The 17,998-nt window shown below is 36.3% G+C and overlaps 1 protein-coding gene across 1 annotated transcript in view; it reads right to left on the bottom strand.

Annotated features, from left to right (window-relative positions):
- The window catches only part of GALNTL6 (polypeptide N-acetylgalactosaminyltransferase like 6), a 449,783-nt gene that overhangs the window by 237,622 nt on the left and 194,163 nt on the right, over positions 1-17,998 (bottom strand). The window contains exon 4 of the mRNA XM_071743188.1: positions 2,662-2,828. Within this exon, the coding sequence (XP_071599289.1) occupies positions 2,662-2,828 (167 nt within the window). The remainder of the gene's footprint in view (positions 1-2,661; positions 2,829-17,998) is intronic.

Genomic DNA, 17,998 nt, shown 5'->3' with positions numbered 1-17,998 from the left:
TCCTTTTTTTTTTTTCCTCATCTACTCTGTTTTTAACAGGGTCTGGCTTTTTGTAACAACTTAGAATTTCAGCAAACAGGAAAAATTTCATTCATAGAACACCCTAGAGAAAGCATTTGCTATTTAATCAATATTTTAAAAATAACAGTGCTACTGAAATATCCCAGTCTCAATTTCAACTGCCTACAAATGATGTTTAGGTTACTAATAGAAAACTCTATGTAATTCACAGTTGTGGAAAAAGTATATCATACATAATACCACTTAAATAATACATAACTGATCTCAAAAAGACAGTAATAGGCATTTGTCAATTATTTGACTTATAAAGCTTCACAGAGAAATTATAAAAAAAGAGAAAGGATACAGATTTATTGCTAATCACCATACAGCTTCAACACTGCAGTAAACTTTACTCACCATGATTCTATCAGATTTGACCACAACTGAACACACACTTAATTTTTTACCTAATCTGTCTTCAGTGTCTTTCACACTGCTTTACTGCTCTCATCAGTGTAGGAAAATGGAACTAAAGAGTGAAGGGCTAATAACAGTAAAACAGGCATCTATCCAATCACTTTTTCTTAAAAAGTTATTTTATGAACTGGGAGGGGGATAGGTATCAGTCTCCATTTTTTCATCATAGAATAACCCAACCATATGACATGTGGCCACTTCATGAAAAAAGGGCACAAAAAGCCATGATATAACCTCAGTTAAGTAATGTTCCGAGGATCACAAGTACAAGAACTAAACCTGCTTTGGTTGCACCAGAATGATTCACCTGACTTAAAATTCAATGTTACTGAATTCCAAATAGAGATGCCAGCACACTTGTCTTGTGTGTTTGCTCTTCCTAGAACATTAAGTATACTACCAAAATTATCAAGTTCAGATAATTGGACCCATTCAAAAATGCATTTCTAATCCTTCTTTTAATAAAATAAAAAACAGCTAAGTAAATATTCCTAAGATACAACATTTCTACGCCTAGCTCCATGCAAGTCTTTTTAAAAGGTTTCATATTTTTGAATCACACACTTACATTAATCATTTCTATGCTATATGAACCACTTCTTCCAGCCAAAAACTGTTTCACTGGAAAGTTATAAAGGTTTGCATAACTGGAAATTAAGGTGATTCAGAAAATTTTTATAGTGTTATAGAAATTAAGTAATTATTATTACAGATAATATTTACTCCCAAAATATTTTCAGCCAGTAGCAGAACCTAAAGTAGGGTAGGTAAAAAAGAGCAGAGGTTGCAATATTCCGTTTCCTGGCAGTAATTCTTCTAATAACTAGGAAATAGGTAGGATTTCTAAAATATTTTTAGAGTATCTAACACTAGTCAGTATGATTTTCATTAAAAAAATGTGGCAGTTATCACCATATTGAGCAAGCAATAGCTGCTTTTTCATATAAGTAGCAGATTTACTTGTCAGACACTACATAAACCCAACTTAGAGTTCCCTGTAAGTTGTTTACTACTACGAAATTATTAGCCTGCAAAAAAAAAGAAAAAAAAAGTTTTGCTACTTTACACTTCTTGTTTTGATCCATGGTCTAGATTTTATAAAGACAGAATAGCCAGAACTGTAGTCACTTCACAATTTCACTTAAATTGCATTACAGATAGAGAGGCAGTTCATCAAAACACATAGTGCAACTAAACCATCAGATATGAGAGCGTATGATAAATGTGTGCAGCATCTAACCCCTGAAATATCAAGTTACAAATCTTACAAAAATGATTCCACTGCAGCACTCTACTAATGCTCCACTCATTCACCCAGGAGCTTCTCAAAATAGGAGGTCAGAAATCTGCTCCTGTAAATTCCTAGCTGTGATAAAGGTTTTACCTAAAACATTAGCAAAGAGCACAATTCTCTCCTTTACTGTATATCAATCTACCCTAAACAAGCCTCACATAATGCGCTAGCAACTATGTCTCAACAGAAATAACCAAGATCACCCTAAACTCAAAGCTCTTCATGCTTCAAGTCCTAAGAGGTAGAGAAATATGAAAGGAAAACTATTGCTCAGTTCCATATCATTGATATGGATGAATTTTACTTAAGAAAGGTAAGTTTCTGGTAAGAAGCTTGGATTTGCACGCCTTGTGTTGCATTCAAGAAGTAATGATGGCACAGGTCACCTATTGCAATTCTCTTAATTCTACTACACAAATGATGTAAAATTTGATTAACTATTCTAAAGCAGGTTTTCACATTGCATTTGAGCATGTCTCATTTTTCTGGATGCCTACTTTGTACCAATATATACAGCTGTCTAACTCAATAAAATTCCAGGATTAAAATCTAGTGGTTTGTATCCAAAATAACACATTTTCTGAGTAAAAGCAAAGCATAAGGAAAAAGTTGAAACACCAAAATTTGGAGTATTTCAGCAATAGCATTCAAAAGATTGTATTAATAAAGAGCAGTGAACAGTTCACAATCTCTTACCTTTTCTGTGAATTTCAATATTCATATGAATTATAACAAAAGGCACTTGAACATGTTTATTCCAGATAACAATCAAACAGTACTTCAAGTAAAGAAGTCCAGCATGTACAACCTCACTTTTTCTTACAGTTTCCATGTGGACCATACTGCATTATAAATTTCAAGTTAAAATAAGATCATTTGGGCCTTACCTCTGTCACTGAAGTCATCCACAAGAATGATTTCTGCTATAAGGCTGTCTGGAGTGCGGTTGATAATGCTGTGTATTGTTCGCAAAAGTGAAGTCCAGCCCTCGTTATGAAATGGGATAATTATGCTCGTATTCGGTAGCTTTTCCAAGTACACCTTGTGCTTACAGCTAAAGAAAGAAGAAAATAATTATATAAGCATACTGAAAAGTCTGAGCTGGCAAATACTGCCATCCATTTTGGCCATTCAACCATCATGGTTTCTGGCATAAAATCCAACAGTATAATCAAGCAGTGCCATGTGAAAATAACTGGTTCATTTAAAGTCTTTATATTGCTTAGACCATACAATAAATCTGAACAACAATAAAATTTAAGTACACAGTCTGAAATTAGCTTCTCTTTCTTAACTAGAATTTTTTTTTCTGCAAAATGACATAGAATATATCTCCTACAACATTATTTCCAGAATAAAAATCCTCTTATCAGAAAGAATTCTAAAACATAACATGAAGCAAAAGAAAGTCTGAAGTGATCCTTTTTTTTGTTCATTGCAGATCAAGTTTGTAAAAGCACTCTATTAAACCAAGAGACAAAATATAACAAACAATTCTGTATTATCCTGGATAAGTGTTTATCCTGGCAAGTGTTCTCAGTATACAAAACAACATCCCCAAGTACAACTCCAGCTTCACATCTAGGTACCAAAAATGATTGCTGCTAGTAAAGGTAAAACTACACAGGATTCTGAGGATGCAGACTGATACAGCAAGAAAATACAAATAACCTTTCATTTTTAAGATGAAAGCACTGAACTGCACTTTCAGCGTCTTAACAGAACAGCATCTATGTAGTTTCAGTACTTAACTTTACTACTTTCAATATTGGCTTGTTTATATATTTGAGCAAAAACTCACCCTTGAAAGCTAAATAATAGCCTTGCAATACAGTTTCTCCTAATAGCTGAGACATCTCTGCAACTACAGGACCCCATTTTTCATGGTTTATTGAAAAAGTGGGTAAAGGGGCACATTGCTCTGATGTTAATATGATATGGCATTTTCAGCTCTGGGGACACAGTAAACTCCCCAAGAGAAAATTGCTCCCAATAAAGGTATCCCTAACAATCAGAAATGTCAGCTTTGCAGTAAGAGAAAACAAAAGCAGGAAAAAGAAAAAAATTAGATCTGCCACTTCCAGGTATAAAAAAGTACAGATACTCTTGCTGCCTTTCAGAAAGAATAACTATGCATATACAAATACTGCTGTAGGTTATAATGTTGATATACGTACATTTGCAGCTTAGTTTGCATTTCCACTTCCTAAATGACACTTAGGAATCAATATTTACCAATTTATTGTACAGCTACCACACCTAAGTGTTCCAAAGCAATAGCAACTTCTAGCTACTGGAGTATAGTTGCAAAATATTATCTGTTATCTAGTTGTGAATAAGCAATCAAATTTTTGTATGCTTTTCAAAAAAGAAAAAAAAAATTACATTTCTAATTCAGACATTTCTACCTAAATCATGGTGACAATGAATTTAATGGCAATTTATCCACAAATAAATAATACTTTTAGATACTTTTTAATAAGCAGCTTGCTAATATAACATATATGCACACTGGAAAAAGAGCAGCTGCTTTGCAAGAATGTTCTTATTGCTCAGAGACAGAAAAGGCTAAGTATATATTTTAACATTTTAGAAAAAAAATCCACTGCAGCAATAGAATTAAGTAAAAATTATTTTTCTTATCTGTAGGAAGCAGTACAATAAAGGAGACCCATTCTTAAAATGCATCTGTTTCAGCTGGCAAATTAAGAAAACCACCTACCAAAACAACCACCTATTGTTGTCAGCTGTTTCCTGACAATGATGCTTCTTGGGACAGCACCAATGTAACTACTATACATGCATGTAATTCCTATGCTACTGCAAAAACATGATTTTTCCTGTATTATTTTTAATTCCAATTAAGTATGTTTTAAAAACTACTGAATTCTCCAATGCCATGAAACCCCAAGCCAACAAACAAAACCAAGCCAAAGCACCCCACATCAGACTACAACTTCTAAAGGGCAAGGGGGGAAAAAATACCCAAACTACATAAATTTATCAGAATGTTATTTCTTTTTAAAAATGTCACCCCTCCTATATCACAATATAACTTTTGAAAGAAGCTGTATTGAAATATGACTGTTGCTGTGTCAGTATTATAATCTTCAGCATATAAAGACAGAGAAGGTCACCGAATTTGGATATTTGCATTGGCAGTTTCAGAATTATTTCATACTCCGGGTTATGAGAAGCAGAAGCAACATCAACGGACTTAAACTACTTAACTCTTCCTACAGAACAGATTCCTCTGGTAGCCATAAGTGACAGAAGAGGAAAACATCTTATATTTTCTTAACATGTTGCAATCATTCCACTTTGACATTTAATACTCATTTATATTGAATTTTACTTCTGTAGTCATTGCAAAAGCATCTGGCTATATGTGAACTGATTTCCACGGACTGGCTGGTCACATTAAAAGCTGGTCACATTATCAAATTCATAAAAATGAAACCTTAGATTTCATCATTTTCTATTGTTAGGACAGACTGTTAGGTTTTGTAGCAGTGGCCTACTTGCCCTTCTTTAGCAAGTTAAATTCTCCTCCATTTTAGCACCTTCCTCTCTGACACGAGACACTAACTGGAACAGATCATCACTGTGTTTTAGAAGGTGTAACAGAAATCTATACAACATTATCTATAGCAGAGTATCTGGCTCTGTGCTGTGATGGGCTGCAGGATAGATCTGATGGACAGCTGTAATGCTCAGTAAAGGCTTATGAATTACAATAAAGATGCAGTTAGACATCCACTGCTGAGACTAAATTTATCAATATCATAACTGCATGCAGTATTTATTCCAAGTCTTTCAGTGTTTTGTTTTTTTTCATATATTCTGCATTTTAAAAGCAATGTCCAATACTCTGGTAGAAAGACTACTTCGAAGTACAGATGTTGCTTCTTGTAAGCTGTTGCTACTCTAGCAGTCAGGTCTTTCTGTCTAGAACAAAGAACTCGTTATCACATCACTAGGTCAGAGTGAAGTCCATAGCCGTAAACCATTATTACATTTAGATTTATTAATGATGTCTATTACATAGAATAAACCAATCTAGGTAAATTTATGATTAGTATTAATCAGAAAAGATAGGAGTTTTTATATGCAATAGTAATTGCCATAGATCCATATATCATGAAATACTAGATAAATCCAAGTATGTCATCGCATCTGTATTTTACTGATGAAAATGATGTTTGAAATCAAGAAGCATCAGCAAAATCATCAGATAAGCTATCAGAAAGATAGTTCTACTATTAACTGCAACAATTTTGCATCATCATCAAAGGTTTTTAGAAGTCTTTAGAAGTGTTTCAACACTAGCTTTCAACATTATCAAAAATTCTGTAAAGCATATTTGGAAAGTTGCTGACAAAGTTTGATCATAGTTTTAAACTAACCTTGCTTTATTATGTACGCTAGTTCAGAGGTTCTAATATACCTCTTAAATAAATAATTTCAATTTTTCCATCAAGTCATACTTTCACGATCACATGCTTTATGCTCTCACCAAAGTAATTCTAACATGATAACCATGTTTTATGCATTCCTAGGCAAAACGCATACCCAGATTTCAATAAGTCTACTCTCTAAAGTTAATTTCATTAATAGCTTTATTATCCTGTGGAATTAATGTTTTAAAAGTGAGATTCTTGATACTCCAAAGAAATGAGAAATTATAATTATATATTATATATTATTATATATTATAATTATAATTCATATTTCCTGAGAAATGCAATCTTACAAAAATTTACTATCTATAGAAATTCTTCAAATATTGCTGAGCAAATTATTTTCCAAAGCCTCACAATTTCAGTGGAAAATTTTGTCAAACTTGTATTGATTTAGAAAATGATAGTACCTGCACACATGAACTCCAACTTTCAGCCTCCACCTGAAGACAATGCAACTTATTTGCACACTCTAAATGAACATAAGCACTATGAAGACAGCAAGTGTTATTATTACAACTAGAGTCCAGAACAAAGCATTCAAAAAACATGACTTTCATTAAATTGTGGAATATTGAGAAATCCACAAAGGCCTGAAAATAAATCTTAAAATAAATCAGTGTATTAAAAAAAAGGTTGGTAGATTAAGACAGATAGGAAGTCCAGCAAGTTTCAATTCAGGAAGGCTTTGCTAAAAGATATAACTCAACACAGAGAAAACTGTAATGTAGAGGATGCCAATCATCATTATTTTATATCTTTTTCATTACCACATAATAGTGTAACCGAGAAAAGCAAGTGTATTACTACAGACCATTAGTATCACATAATTTTCTAAGGAATTAAAAAAAAAAAAAAAAAGGTGCAACTACTAGGTGTTTCAGAATAATTTTCAATACTAAGGTATCAGCTGCTATTTTAAAAATTTGCTTTCATCAGGACTGTTTTTTTTTTCCTAGTGGTTTTTCACCTGGATTAACTTCTAAAATGGGTCACGAGAATTCCGTAGTAAAAAGATTGATTAGAATCATAAGAAAAGATTAGGACTAGTAATTTGATTCAGATAATTCTGTTCTGTATATGTTGTAAAACGGCTTATTTGAATGAAATATACGTTACAAACATACACAAAGACTCAGTAGAATAGCTTCCCATTAAATTTTACAATTTTGCCTGTGGGACTGAGGGCAGAAAAATAAATCAGCCTACCTGAAATTAGTACAGCAAATTCATTTTTCATTTCAGCTTTCATCACAATAATTTCCATAAAAGTATTCCAGTAATCAGTCCTGACTGTGTACATATAGTCAGCATCATGCTTATACGTTTAAGATGCTAAGACCCCATTACTTACTAGCCTTCCCCAGTTTTCATTATGTTTTTCCTCACTTTCATCCTTAACTCCACATTTCTGTTTACTCAGATAACCAAACCCGCTCAGTAGTATGTTTAATGTTTGAGGTAAAATGCATTCGCTTTGCTGAGAAACACATCAAATTGTACTTGAGGTAGAGGTCCCTAGGATTTAAATTGCTTTAGTTAAGAAACTCCACACTACCTCTTCCTCAGCTTCCCTTATTCAGTTACTTAACTAAAGCAGCCTCCTCATCACAAACATAAGGGAAACAGAACACCCATTTTCAAAAAGGGAAAAAAGGAAGACACGAGGAACCATAGGCCAATCAGTTTGGCCTCTGTGACCAGCACGATCATAGAGCAGATCCTCCTGAAGCCTCTATTAAAGCATTTGGAGTAACCAATATGCCTTCATGAAGGGCAAGTCCTGACTGACAAATTTGGTGGCTTCTTACCATGGGATCAGAGCGCTGGTGGACAAGAGAAGAGCAACTGACATAATCTGCCTGGACTTGTGCGAAGCATTCGACAGTGTCCTGCGTGACGTCCTGGTCTCTAAATTGGAAAGATATAAATGTAATGGATGGACCACTTGGTGAATAAGGAATTGGCTGGATGGTCACACTCAAAAAAGTTGTGGTGAATCTCTTGATTTCTAAATGGAGGCCAGTGATGAGTGACATGTACAGTGGAATTGATGACACCAAGCTCTGGGGTGTGGTCAGTGCGCTGGAGGGAAGAGAAGCCATCCAGAGGGACCCTGACAGGCCTGAGAAGTGGGCCCCTGCCAACCTCAGGAAGTAAAATAAGGCCAAGTGCAAGGTCTTGTACATGGGTTGAGGTAATCCCAAGCACAAATAAAAGGCTGGATGGACAATGGACTGAGAACAGTGAGAGCACTCTGTGGTGCTGGTTGATGAGAAGCTCAACATGAGCCAGCAAAGTGTGCTTGCAGGCCGGAGAGACAACATCATGGGCTTCATCAGAAGCAGTGTGGCCAGCAGCTTGAGGGAGGTGATTCTCCCCCTCTAGTTAGCTCTTGTGAGACCCCACCTGGAGTACTATGTCCAGTTCTGGAGTCCCCAACATGAAAACAACCCGGAGCTCTTGGAACGAGCCCAGAGAGCCACAAAGATGATGAGAGGGCTGCAGTACCTCTCCTGCCAAGACAGGCTGAGAGAGTTGGGTTGTTGAGCCTGGAGAAGAGAAGGCTCCAGGGAGACCTTAGAGCAGTCTTCCAGTGTTCCAATATATGAAGGGGGCCTACAGGAAAGCTGTGGAGAGACTTTTTAGAAGGCCATATAGGTAGGACAAGGGGGTAAGGGGACAAGGGGTAGGACAAGGGGTAACAGTTTCAAGCTGAAAGAGAATAGACTTAGATTACACATTAGAAGGAAATTATTTTCTGTGTGGGTGATGAGACACTGGTACAGGTTGCCCAGAGAAGTTGTGGATGCCCCCTCCTTAGAAGTGTTCGAGGCCAGGCTGGATGGGGCCTTGAGCAAGCTGGTCTAGGGGAAGGTGTCCCTGTCCATGCAGGGCAGCTGAAACAAGATGATCTCTAGGGTCCACTTCAATCCATATCAGTCTGTGATCAATGGTTGTCAAGTGACCATTTACAGAACTGGAAGCTTAATTCTTCAGTGCTTGATACTGTTATTCCAAAGTATTCTGACAGATCTTGATCAGTCATTTTAGCTTTTATATGTGCTCATAGCTCTATGCATATGCCTAAAGATCAATGCTATCAGCATGTAGTGAAGTGGAACAGCAGGAACCTGCACATCCTGCAACACATTCTAACCAAATAGACCAAGGCCTCCAGTATTCTCCAGAGCATAGATTTGGGATCATTGCTAGTTTGAGACTGCCAGACTATGGTGGTGAATTCAAATGGCTTGTGCACTTCACAGCCAGAACTGAAATCCAGCAACATATAGGAATGTTATCTCTCTTCTTATAGCAGGCAGTCTCATTATAAATATGCTATTTGTCAACTCTTAATACCGTTAAAAGACAGTGGCTTTCAGTGGTAAGGACTATTTTACCTCTACTATTAAGCTTAAATTAATCTCACAGAACCCCTTCACAATTCCTTCTTTCTTGGAGGCAAGGAATCAATTTTACTACTGATTGCCACAATGACCAAGTTTTGAACTTGGTTATGGTTTCCAGCTACAATGCAACTGAAGATATATTTGTATCATACATAATGCTTATGCTGATACACCTAGTCTCTTTCTTCCAAATAAGTCTGAAGATACAACTAACATAAAAGTTACTTTAAAGGGTTTCTCTTCCATCCCTAAACATACCCACACAGAGTAAATGTTTGGACTCAGTCAGCAAAGACCACACAGAACAAGGGAAAAACCTGCCTGTTACCTCACAGAGAAAGTTAGCTATTAAACCATTTCTTGCCTCTGCAATATAATCCTACTGCATTCTGGTAGCATTACAAAGGTAAATGGGGAAATGTAGGTATACTGCATTCTCTACGTGGATAATTATTAAAAAAAAGTGTAGTTCAAATTTTTGTATTTTTAAACTGCATGCTTGGTCTAGACACTTAGAAATGCAGAACTTTTTGACAGAGTTCAGTCAAAGAATAACTATTCTTTTGGTTGTACTTTTCAAAACAAGTCACTGTCATGAAAAGAGAATATTTTAAAACCTTGGGAAAACAGGGAATTTATTTCAAAAATTCAGTATTTAAATGCCTAAATCAACAAGTTTGGAATGAGTAGTATTTACATAACGTATCATACCTATGTATCTACCACACCTACCTAGGACCCTAGGCAGGAATACTATTCAAGGGAAAGAACCTGATTACTGAAACTAGGAAAGTACCTCTACTCAGCAGAAGTATTTTCTGCTACAGATTGACCTTAATAAAGAACTATAGATGCTTTCTTAATGATTGTCTTTTTGTGAATTTAAACATTACAATTAAGAGCAGCTCACCAGCACTTACTTGTGAAACAATGCTGAATAATAGGTTCAGTACAATACAAGGATGACAATTTCTTCGCATAGGGTTCTGCAAATGTTTTGTTAAAAATACTTGGGAAGAAAATAACGGTGATCAGCAACTGTCATCCTGCTGGATAAGTAGCTCACACCTGTTTTTTCTTACTGAAGTCATCAAATTAGCTTTCAGAACTAAGGGAGTTATGAAGAAGAGAAAGTGCAAGGAGCATTATGCAGTTCCTTCACACAAATCCTCAGAATTATGAAACAACACTGGACTTTGCTAGAAAAACAGACACATATGTGTATGATTATATGAAAAAAATAGCATCGCATGATGAAACAGATGCAAAGACGTTTTCAAAATTATTGCCATGAATCAAAAGTTATAAATTAAGCTTTCAGCTATTGCTATCCTTGATCTATCTTGCCTTTCTTTACATGATATTTCAGAACTTAATATCTGATATTTCTTATCAAAGAATAATCCAAAATCATTACATTTATCCCTTAGAGGCCTTCAGATTAGATTTTCAAAAACCAAGGCTCTCTCTACCAGGGCATGAGCTGTTTCAAAACTACTTTTCAAATCAGTGAATACCCTTTCACTATCTCTGGCCCAATAATCTCCTTCCTCTCCCACTTCCATTATTAGATACATGACTATACACTAATCATATGTATGATTCAACTATGCCATTATTGTATGTACATTTATTAGATTTATTACGGTTTTGAAAAACTGAACTCTGAAAGCTGTACAAAACTGCTTATTATGCAACCCTACTACAGAGTCAACACAAAATGGCTACTGTGAAATAAATGGTCTTTACAAAAAGGTAAGCTATAATTTTTTGTGAAAAATTTCTGTAGTGAAAAATATCAAACAGACATAACTGACAAAGCTTCTATTAGCTTTGTATTTGGCATGCTGTTCCTTCACTTCATTGTAGGTGGGCATTTGGCTCTAGGAGGTCAAGTCCTATTCATAAAAACAATGCACTGCCACATTCTTTAACTTGCTTTAAAACACTTACTACTGATTTAGTTATTCATCTGGGATACAGTATTCTGCTGCTGTGTTGAAACAAGAATCAAAACAGAGTTTCTGAATAAAGCACTTTTAGAGTCAAAGTTGGAGGGAAACTTTTAGAAGATTAAAAGAATATTAAGAGGTTTCTCTATTCCTGAGATACTAGACTGCCTGAGGAAGAAAAAGAAAAAGAAAAAAAAAAAAAAAATCACAGAGACACCTGGAAGCTATTTGCAGCAGACACTAATAAAATACAGGAGGACTACTCATAAAAAGAGGTAGTGAAAAGGAATTACAGTTAGACTGCTTTGTTATTCGCTACTGAGAGTCCTAAGACTATTGCTATTTCACTTTGCCAGTTAGCCTACACTACTGGGCAGAAATAAAGAACAGCATCTTTTTAGTTCAAGGTATAGGGTTAGTTCTGTTTTATCCCCTGGAGAGCTTATAAGTAGAAAAAAAAAGTCCTAAAACATCATGGTAGAGTCAGGAACGATGCAGAACTGCAAAGTTCTCTGCCTTTACAGCTTCTCTGTTAACAGAAACCTTCAGAAATATACTACATCTGCAGTTAATGTAGTGCAAATGGAAGAAAATGGGCTTCTAAACTGATGAGAAAGGAGAGCAAAGCTGGCACCATTTCAGGCACTTTATAGCAAAAGCTGATTCGTAAAAGCAGCGATTTGTTTGACCCTGAGAATATAACAATATTTTATGCACGCTAAGGGATGCAGATATCAATGCCTTGGTCAGTTACCAGGCTCTGTGCCTTCTAAACACATCAACAACCTTGTATACTACCCTTTCTAATAGATGATAGCATAGGAGAAGTTAAATACCTTGCAGACATCCCTTTGTTGCATTTATGAAGCAAGGTAGCAGCCTACTGTGGCAGTTACTATATCATAAGTGTAAGCCCACCTGCAATCTTCTCCTCTTACAGAGAGTGCCAGAGAAAGAGAAAATAGAAAGAGATTTTCAGTTTTCAACCTTTTTTTTCCCCACTGGCTTTGTTAGCACTTGCTCTCCTAGCTGAGCTCCTTTTTCAGATTTGAGCTTTTTTCCCCTTTATTAAAGGAATTACAGCACACACTGGGCTCCCAGCTACTGACAAGCCCTCTACAATGCTACCAGGACAAAACACTTTCTAGAGAAGATTTACATAGTAATCGTCTTAGCATGTCAAAGTATTCAATTTACAGCAACAAGCTTCAGTCTGTTCTAATCAAGTCTTGTCAACTGAGCTTGATAAAGTAGCGATAACCAGTAATTTCTGCTGCCATTTGACAAGGCTGTAAAATTAGCTTGGGTGTGAGCTGATGGAAGGGAAAGTAATCTTTATTTTCTCAGTGGCTTGCAGCTAGGAAGCAAGCACAGGCATTACTGTCTACAGACCTCTATAAATGTCACAACAATTTTCCCTTCTAGAAAAAAGCCTACCTTCTCCAAAACATTATTGCTATTTTCATGAAAGCAAAAAGCAAACAAACAAACAAAAATGACAAAACAAAAATGTACTGTAGCTCTTATTATTGCTATTAAATGCACTAACAAAAAAACATCTTAAAAACTAAATCTGCTACAGCTGAATTATATGCATGTTATTTATGTCAATAGCATAACTTTAGTCTGTCATGGACAATGTCTCCAGCAGCTCTACATGTCTCCAAAGAAATCAAATCAGTGACTTTGCCTCACTTCCTCTTTCAAACCAAAAGGTTTCTCTAACCAAGGGACAGAAAAGCCCTATGACACAAAGCATGCTATTTGCAAAGCTTTGTTTTACAACAAAGTCATGGGAAAGATGCAAATAAATAAATATTACCCTTTAACATGCTTTAAGAAACTTAACTACTCATCTATATGTATTAAATATAGGCTTACAAGAAAAATGAATGCATATAGTAATTTTATACCATTTCAAAATCCCTCACAAGAAAGCTCACATCAGCAGACGTCTTAGTCCTATAATTATATTCCAACTTAAAACTTGCACTTTATTACCTTGGAATTCCAAAGTATCAGCAATTTATGCAATATATACACATATGTAGCCTCCAAACCATATTTTTTTGATAGAGATAAAAATATCAATGTAATCTAAATTTACTCAATCATTCATTCACACCAAGAACACTTATTTGATAGTCTCTCAGAAGTTAGACAGATCTTAGCATGACCAACTAAAAGCCTCTATTTTGAGTCTAGGTTCATTCTCCTGGCTTAAGAAAACAGGATTAGAATCCTAGCTTTTTGTCATCTCAAAGTTCAAGGAACAAAACTACCCATGATGATCAACTACCCTTTAACTTCTTTTTCAGAAACAGTAATTATCATTCCACAACTTGCCTTTACATTCCAAAGCTCTCCTGTAGACTTCTAGGAACACCCCACCATATCAGCCACTCCTCCCATTTTTGTGCCAGTCCTCAGACACCTCTCCGAGTTGCCATAATCACACAAAGATAGCTGGGAGTGGCCCCAAAACTATATCAGTTCCATCATTATTCATGGGTAAATCCCATCAGGCCCCATGGACTTCCTGTATTCAGTTTTTTAAGTATTTAAAGATATTCCTTCTGTGATCTACTTAGAGCTCTCCTCCACTGCCTTTCCACATTAAGTGAACACACTCATGTGAGCAGGCTCACACCTCTCTCTCAACATCATCTTCCGTGTACAATACACGAGATAAAATAATGGGCAAATGTTAGTAGGTCTGACCAGCACCTGCACCAAAATCACAGCTGGCGGCATCGTAGCAAATGCTGCAGAAGTGCTGCTGTCAGGCCTCATAGACACAGGAACCAGTATGACCAGTAAGTTCTCATGCCTCATGCCACATATTATGGTCAAGCGCAAACTTTGGAATATTGAAACTTTAGAAAGTTATTCATAATCAAAACACGCAAAATAGAAAGAAGTTGCTTTTTCATTGCAGCCTGCACATCTGCTGTCTTTATTACATGAGACAACAACTAATTCTGTTGCCAGTGAGAATGTGCTGCTGGCAGTTGCCCTGTTTTGTTAATACCAGAGCTGAAATTTCATTGCTTAGAAGTATTGTCTCATGTAAATTCCTGTTACATACATGCCTAACTGTAGAAAAAAAAATACTTGGAAAGGAAGCAGGAATGGATATGCAAGAAAAACTGAGGCTTTTCATAAAACTATTACATTAACAGCATATAGCATCATCACTTACACCTGTACTGCAAAGGTGCAGATCTCCAGAACATTCCACATGTCTCATACATCTTAGTGAAGTTACTTGTACTTTTCAATTTTAGAACTGTATTATTTGAGTTAAAAGTTCTGTCTCTAATTATTGCCAAATGCTAATAGACTTGGCTATCCCAGAAGCACAGAACTGGCTGGAGGGTAAATATCCTTCAGTATTGCTATCCTTATAAAGCTTAGATTTCACAGATATGTCTGCTCCAGCTTGCCACTTTCTCGACAGCCTGGGAGGCTTTACAGGATTCCAGGTAACATGCAAGACATCGAAAGATACAAGAACTATTTTCCTCCACTTGTATAAACAGTTTTATAAAAAACCAGATTCTTTTCAGTAAACAGACACAGACCCATATGGCTTGGATCCCCCTCATTGGGCTATTAAATGCTGAAGCCTGTTCCTCACCAAAGGACAGAAGGGGAATCATCAATCTTCAGCCACATTTTAGCTGTTGTTGCCATAAAAAGAGACACACACAGCACCCAGAAAGCACTTGGGAATTATTCCATGTTATTTTTACTTTCAATACGTATCTTGTGGAGGAACTGACAGCAGGCATGACAGAGACAGAAGGCCACAAGTTTTCCTGAGTATGAAATATTCCTGATCTTGTTTTGAGGAGCTGCACTTTGAATGAGATGCCTGAAGCAATTGCAGAGAACAATCTGGTAAGGCCTCAAAATGGGGACATTGCCTATGTTTTGCACTGCATGACTTTCCACCTTCACTTCATTATTCAGAAACTACACAAAACACTTTGAAAAGCAGTCAGGGTAGCTTTTTTTTTTTTTTTTTTTTTAAAACCTATTAAAAGCACAATTTGAGTTACATCAGTTGCTCTGCAGCCAGATGAGGTTATGGCAATACTAAAAAACAGCGGTACAAAGCAATGGATCGAGTATATTGTGTATGAAGACATTTCTTATTAGTCAAAGTGAATGGGAACTACAAAGAACCCTTCTACACTCTTAGTTTCCTCCAACACATAATAAAAAATTCAACAGAAGACTGATCCAAGCTACTAATTATTTCCATAAGCCTTATTAAATATTGTGAAGTTTAGCATACTTAAATAAATTTTCGTTTAGTGTCTTGAAGTAGGACAACCCAAGCCTATCATTAGGATTATAGAAAGCTGATAGAATTCACTGGAATCTATCTTGGAGCAGATGGATTAAAGATGAAATTTTAAATTTTATTGTTAGGCCAATATATATAGCTTAAACTGTGAAAGATATACTCTATCTATAAAAAAGTAATTAAATATATTCAATATGATATCTGAAAATTTAGAAGATTCAGATGTGAACTACAGCATGACTATACAATATTTATATAATGTATCTCATTCCCATCCAAGTGTAGTAATTCCAGTCGATTAACAGTAACTCTGCAATTATTCCAAAGACACAAAACAACCCCAGTCAAATAAAAACCAAACAACAATCCGAGGAAATCTCACTAAATATTCACCTTAGTGTCTTTTAAAAATACCAGGGACAGCAATGAACGCATTCAAATATTTTGAAAGAGAACCATTCAGGCATTCTCTCAGCTTCTGCTACTGATAGGGAAGAACTGTTGGAAAATTTCAGTTATGCAGAACAGGAAGAGGGAGATTTGCTTTTTATTATTATTAAAAAGAAAGAAAATCTCATTAGTGTTCAGGACACAGAAAATCTCAGAGCCTTTAGCTAAAAATCTGTATTTCTTTGAATATGAAAATGCATTTCTTCTGAGGCCTGTGAAATATTTAGTATGGAACAAAAATGAGCATAGCTGAGACTTCTGAAAAGGAACACTGCTGGGAGTGACAGCAGAGGGGCCACCACTTCACAGTAAGCAACAGTAAGACCAGCTACCAATGCTTGGGAATACTGATATTTCAGCTCATAAAGTCTGAAAAACAGACATCACAAAAATCAGATGAGTAATCCTTAATATACAATATGAATATTAAGAATTTTAGTACAAAATCTATCTACGCTCATAATCATAATCAGTTATTCAATACAGACAACTACGATATGAACATCTATCTGTGGCTCCACAATTTATTAACTATCTACAAATTCTAGATAAAAAGAGACCTGTGACTGAAATCAAGCTATACAAATATATCAAAACTAAAGATTTTAAATGGTCATGCTCGCAACTTCATTGGTATGGAGAATTAACTTGAATTCTGGATTCAAATCAAAAAAGATAAAATATTGGATCATCTCTTTTACAAGGACCTAGGAGATTGAAATAGGATACATCACAAGATTTATATTCACTGTTCAGACTACATGATTGCAATAATTTCCCAAAGCTTCATTCAAGTCACATTTTGAAACCTACTCAAAATATAAATCAGATTCAGTTTTGTTGGAACAGACTGGTATGAATGGCAGTATATTCAGTAATTTTGAAAAGATAAGAATGGTAGCTGCTATATGAAGTAATTAGAATCATAGAATTAGCCGGGTTGGAAGGGACCTCAGAGATCATCAAGTCCAACCCTTGATCCACCGGTGCGGTTGCTAGACCACGGCACTGAGTGCCACATCCAGTCTCTTTTTAAATGTCTCCAGGGACGGAGAATCTACCACCTCACCGGGCAGTCTATTCCATTGCCTGATCACCCTCTCTGAAAAGAAATTCTTTCTAATATCTAACCTAAATCTCCCCTGGCACAACTTAAGACTGTGTCCTCTTGTCTTGTTGAAAGTCGTCTGGGAAAAGAGGCCAACTCCCACCTTGCTACAACCTCCTTTCAGGGAGTTGTAGAGAGCGATGAGGTCTCCCCTGAGCCTCCTCTTCTTCAGGCTGAACAGCCCCAGCTCTCTCAGCCTCTCTTCATAGGGCCTGTGCTCGAGTCCCTTCACTATCCTAGTTGCCCTCCTTTGGACCTGCTCCAGGACCTCAATATCCTTCCTAAACTGAGGGGCCCAGAACTGGACACAGGACTCAAGGTGTGGCCTCACCAGCACTGAGTACAGGGGCAGAATCACTTCCTTGGACCTGCTGGCCACGCTGTTCCTGATACAGGTCAGGATGCCATTGGCCTTCTTGGCTACCTGGGCACACTGCTGGCTCATGTTCAGCTTCCTGTCAATCCAGACTCCAAGGTCCCTTTCTGCCTGGCTGCTCTCAGCCACTCTGTCTCCAGCCTGGAGCTC

The sequence above is a fragment of the Heliangelus exortis genome, chromosome 4, assembly GCF_036169615.1.
Source record: "Heliangelus exortis chromosome 4, bHelExo1.hap1, whole genome shotgun sequence".
In the NCBI taxonomy this organism is placed as follows: Eukaryota; Metazoa; Chordata; class Aves; order Apodiformes; family Trochilidae; genus Heliangelus; species Heliangelus exortis.
This window is presented reverse-complemented; position numbering and strand designations above follow the sequence as displayed.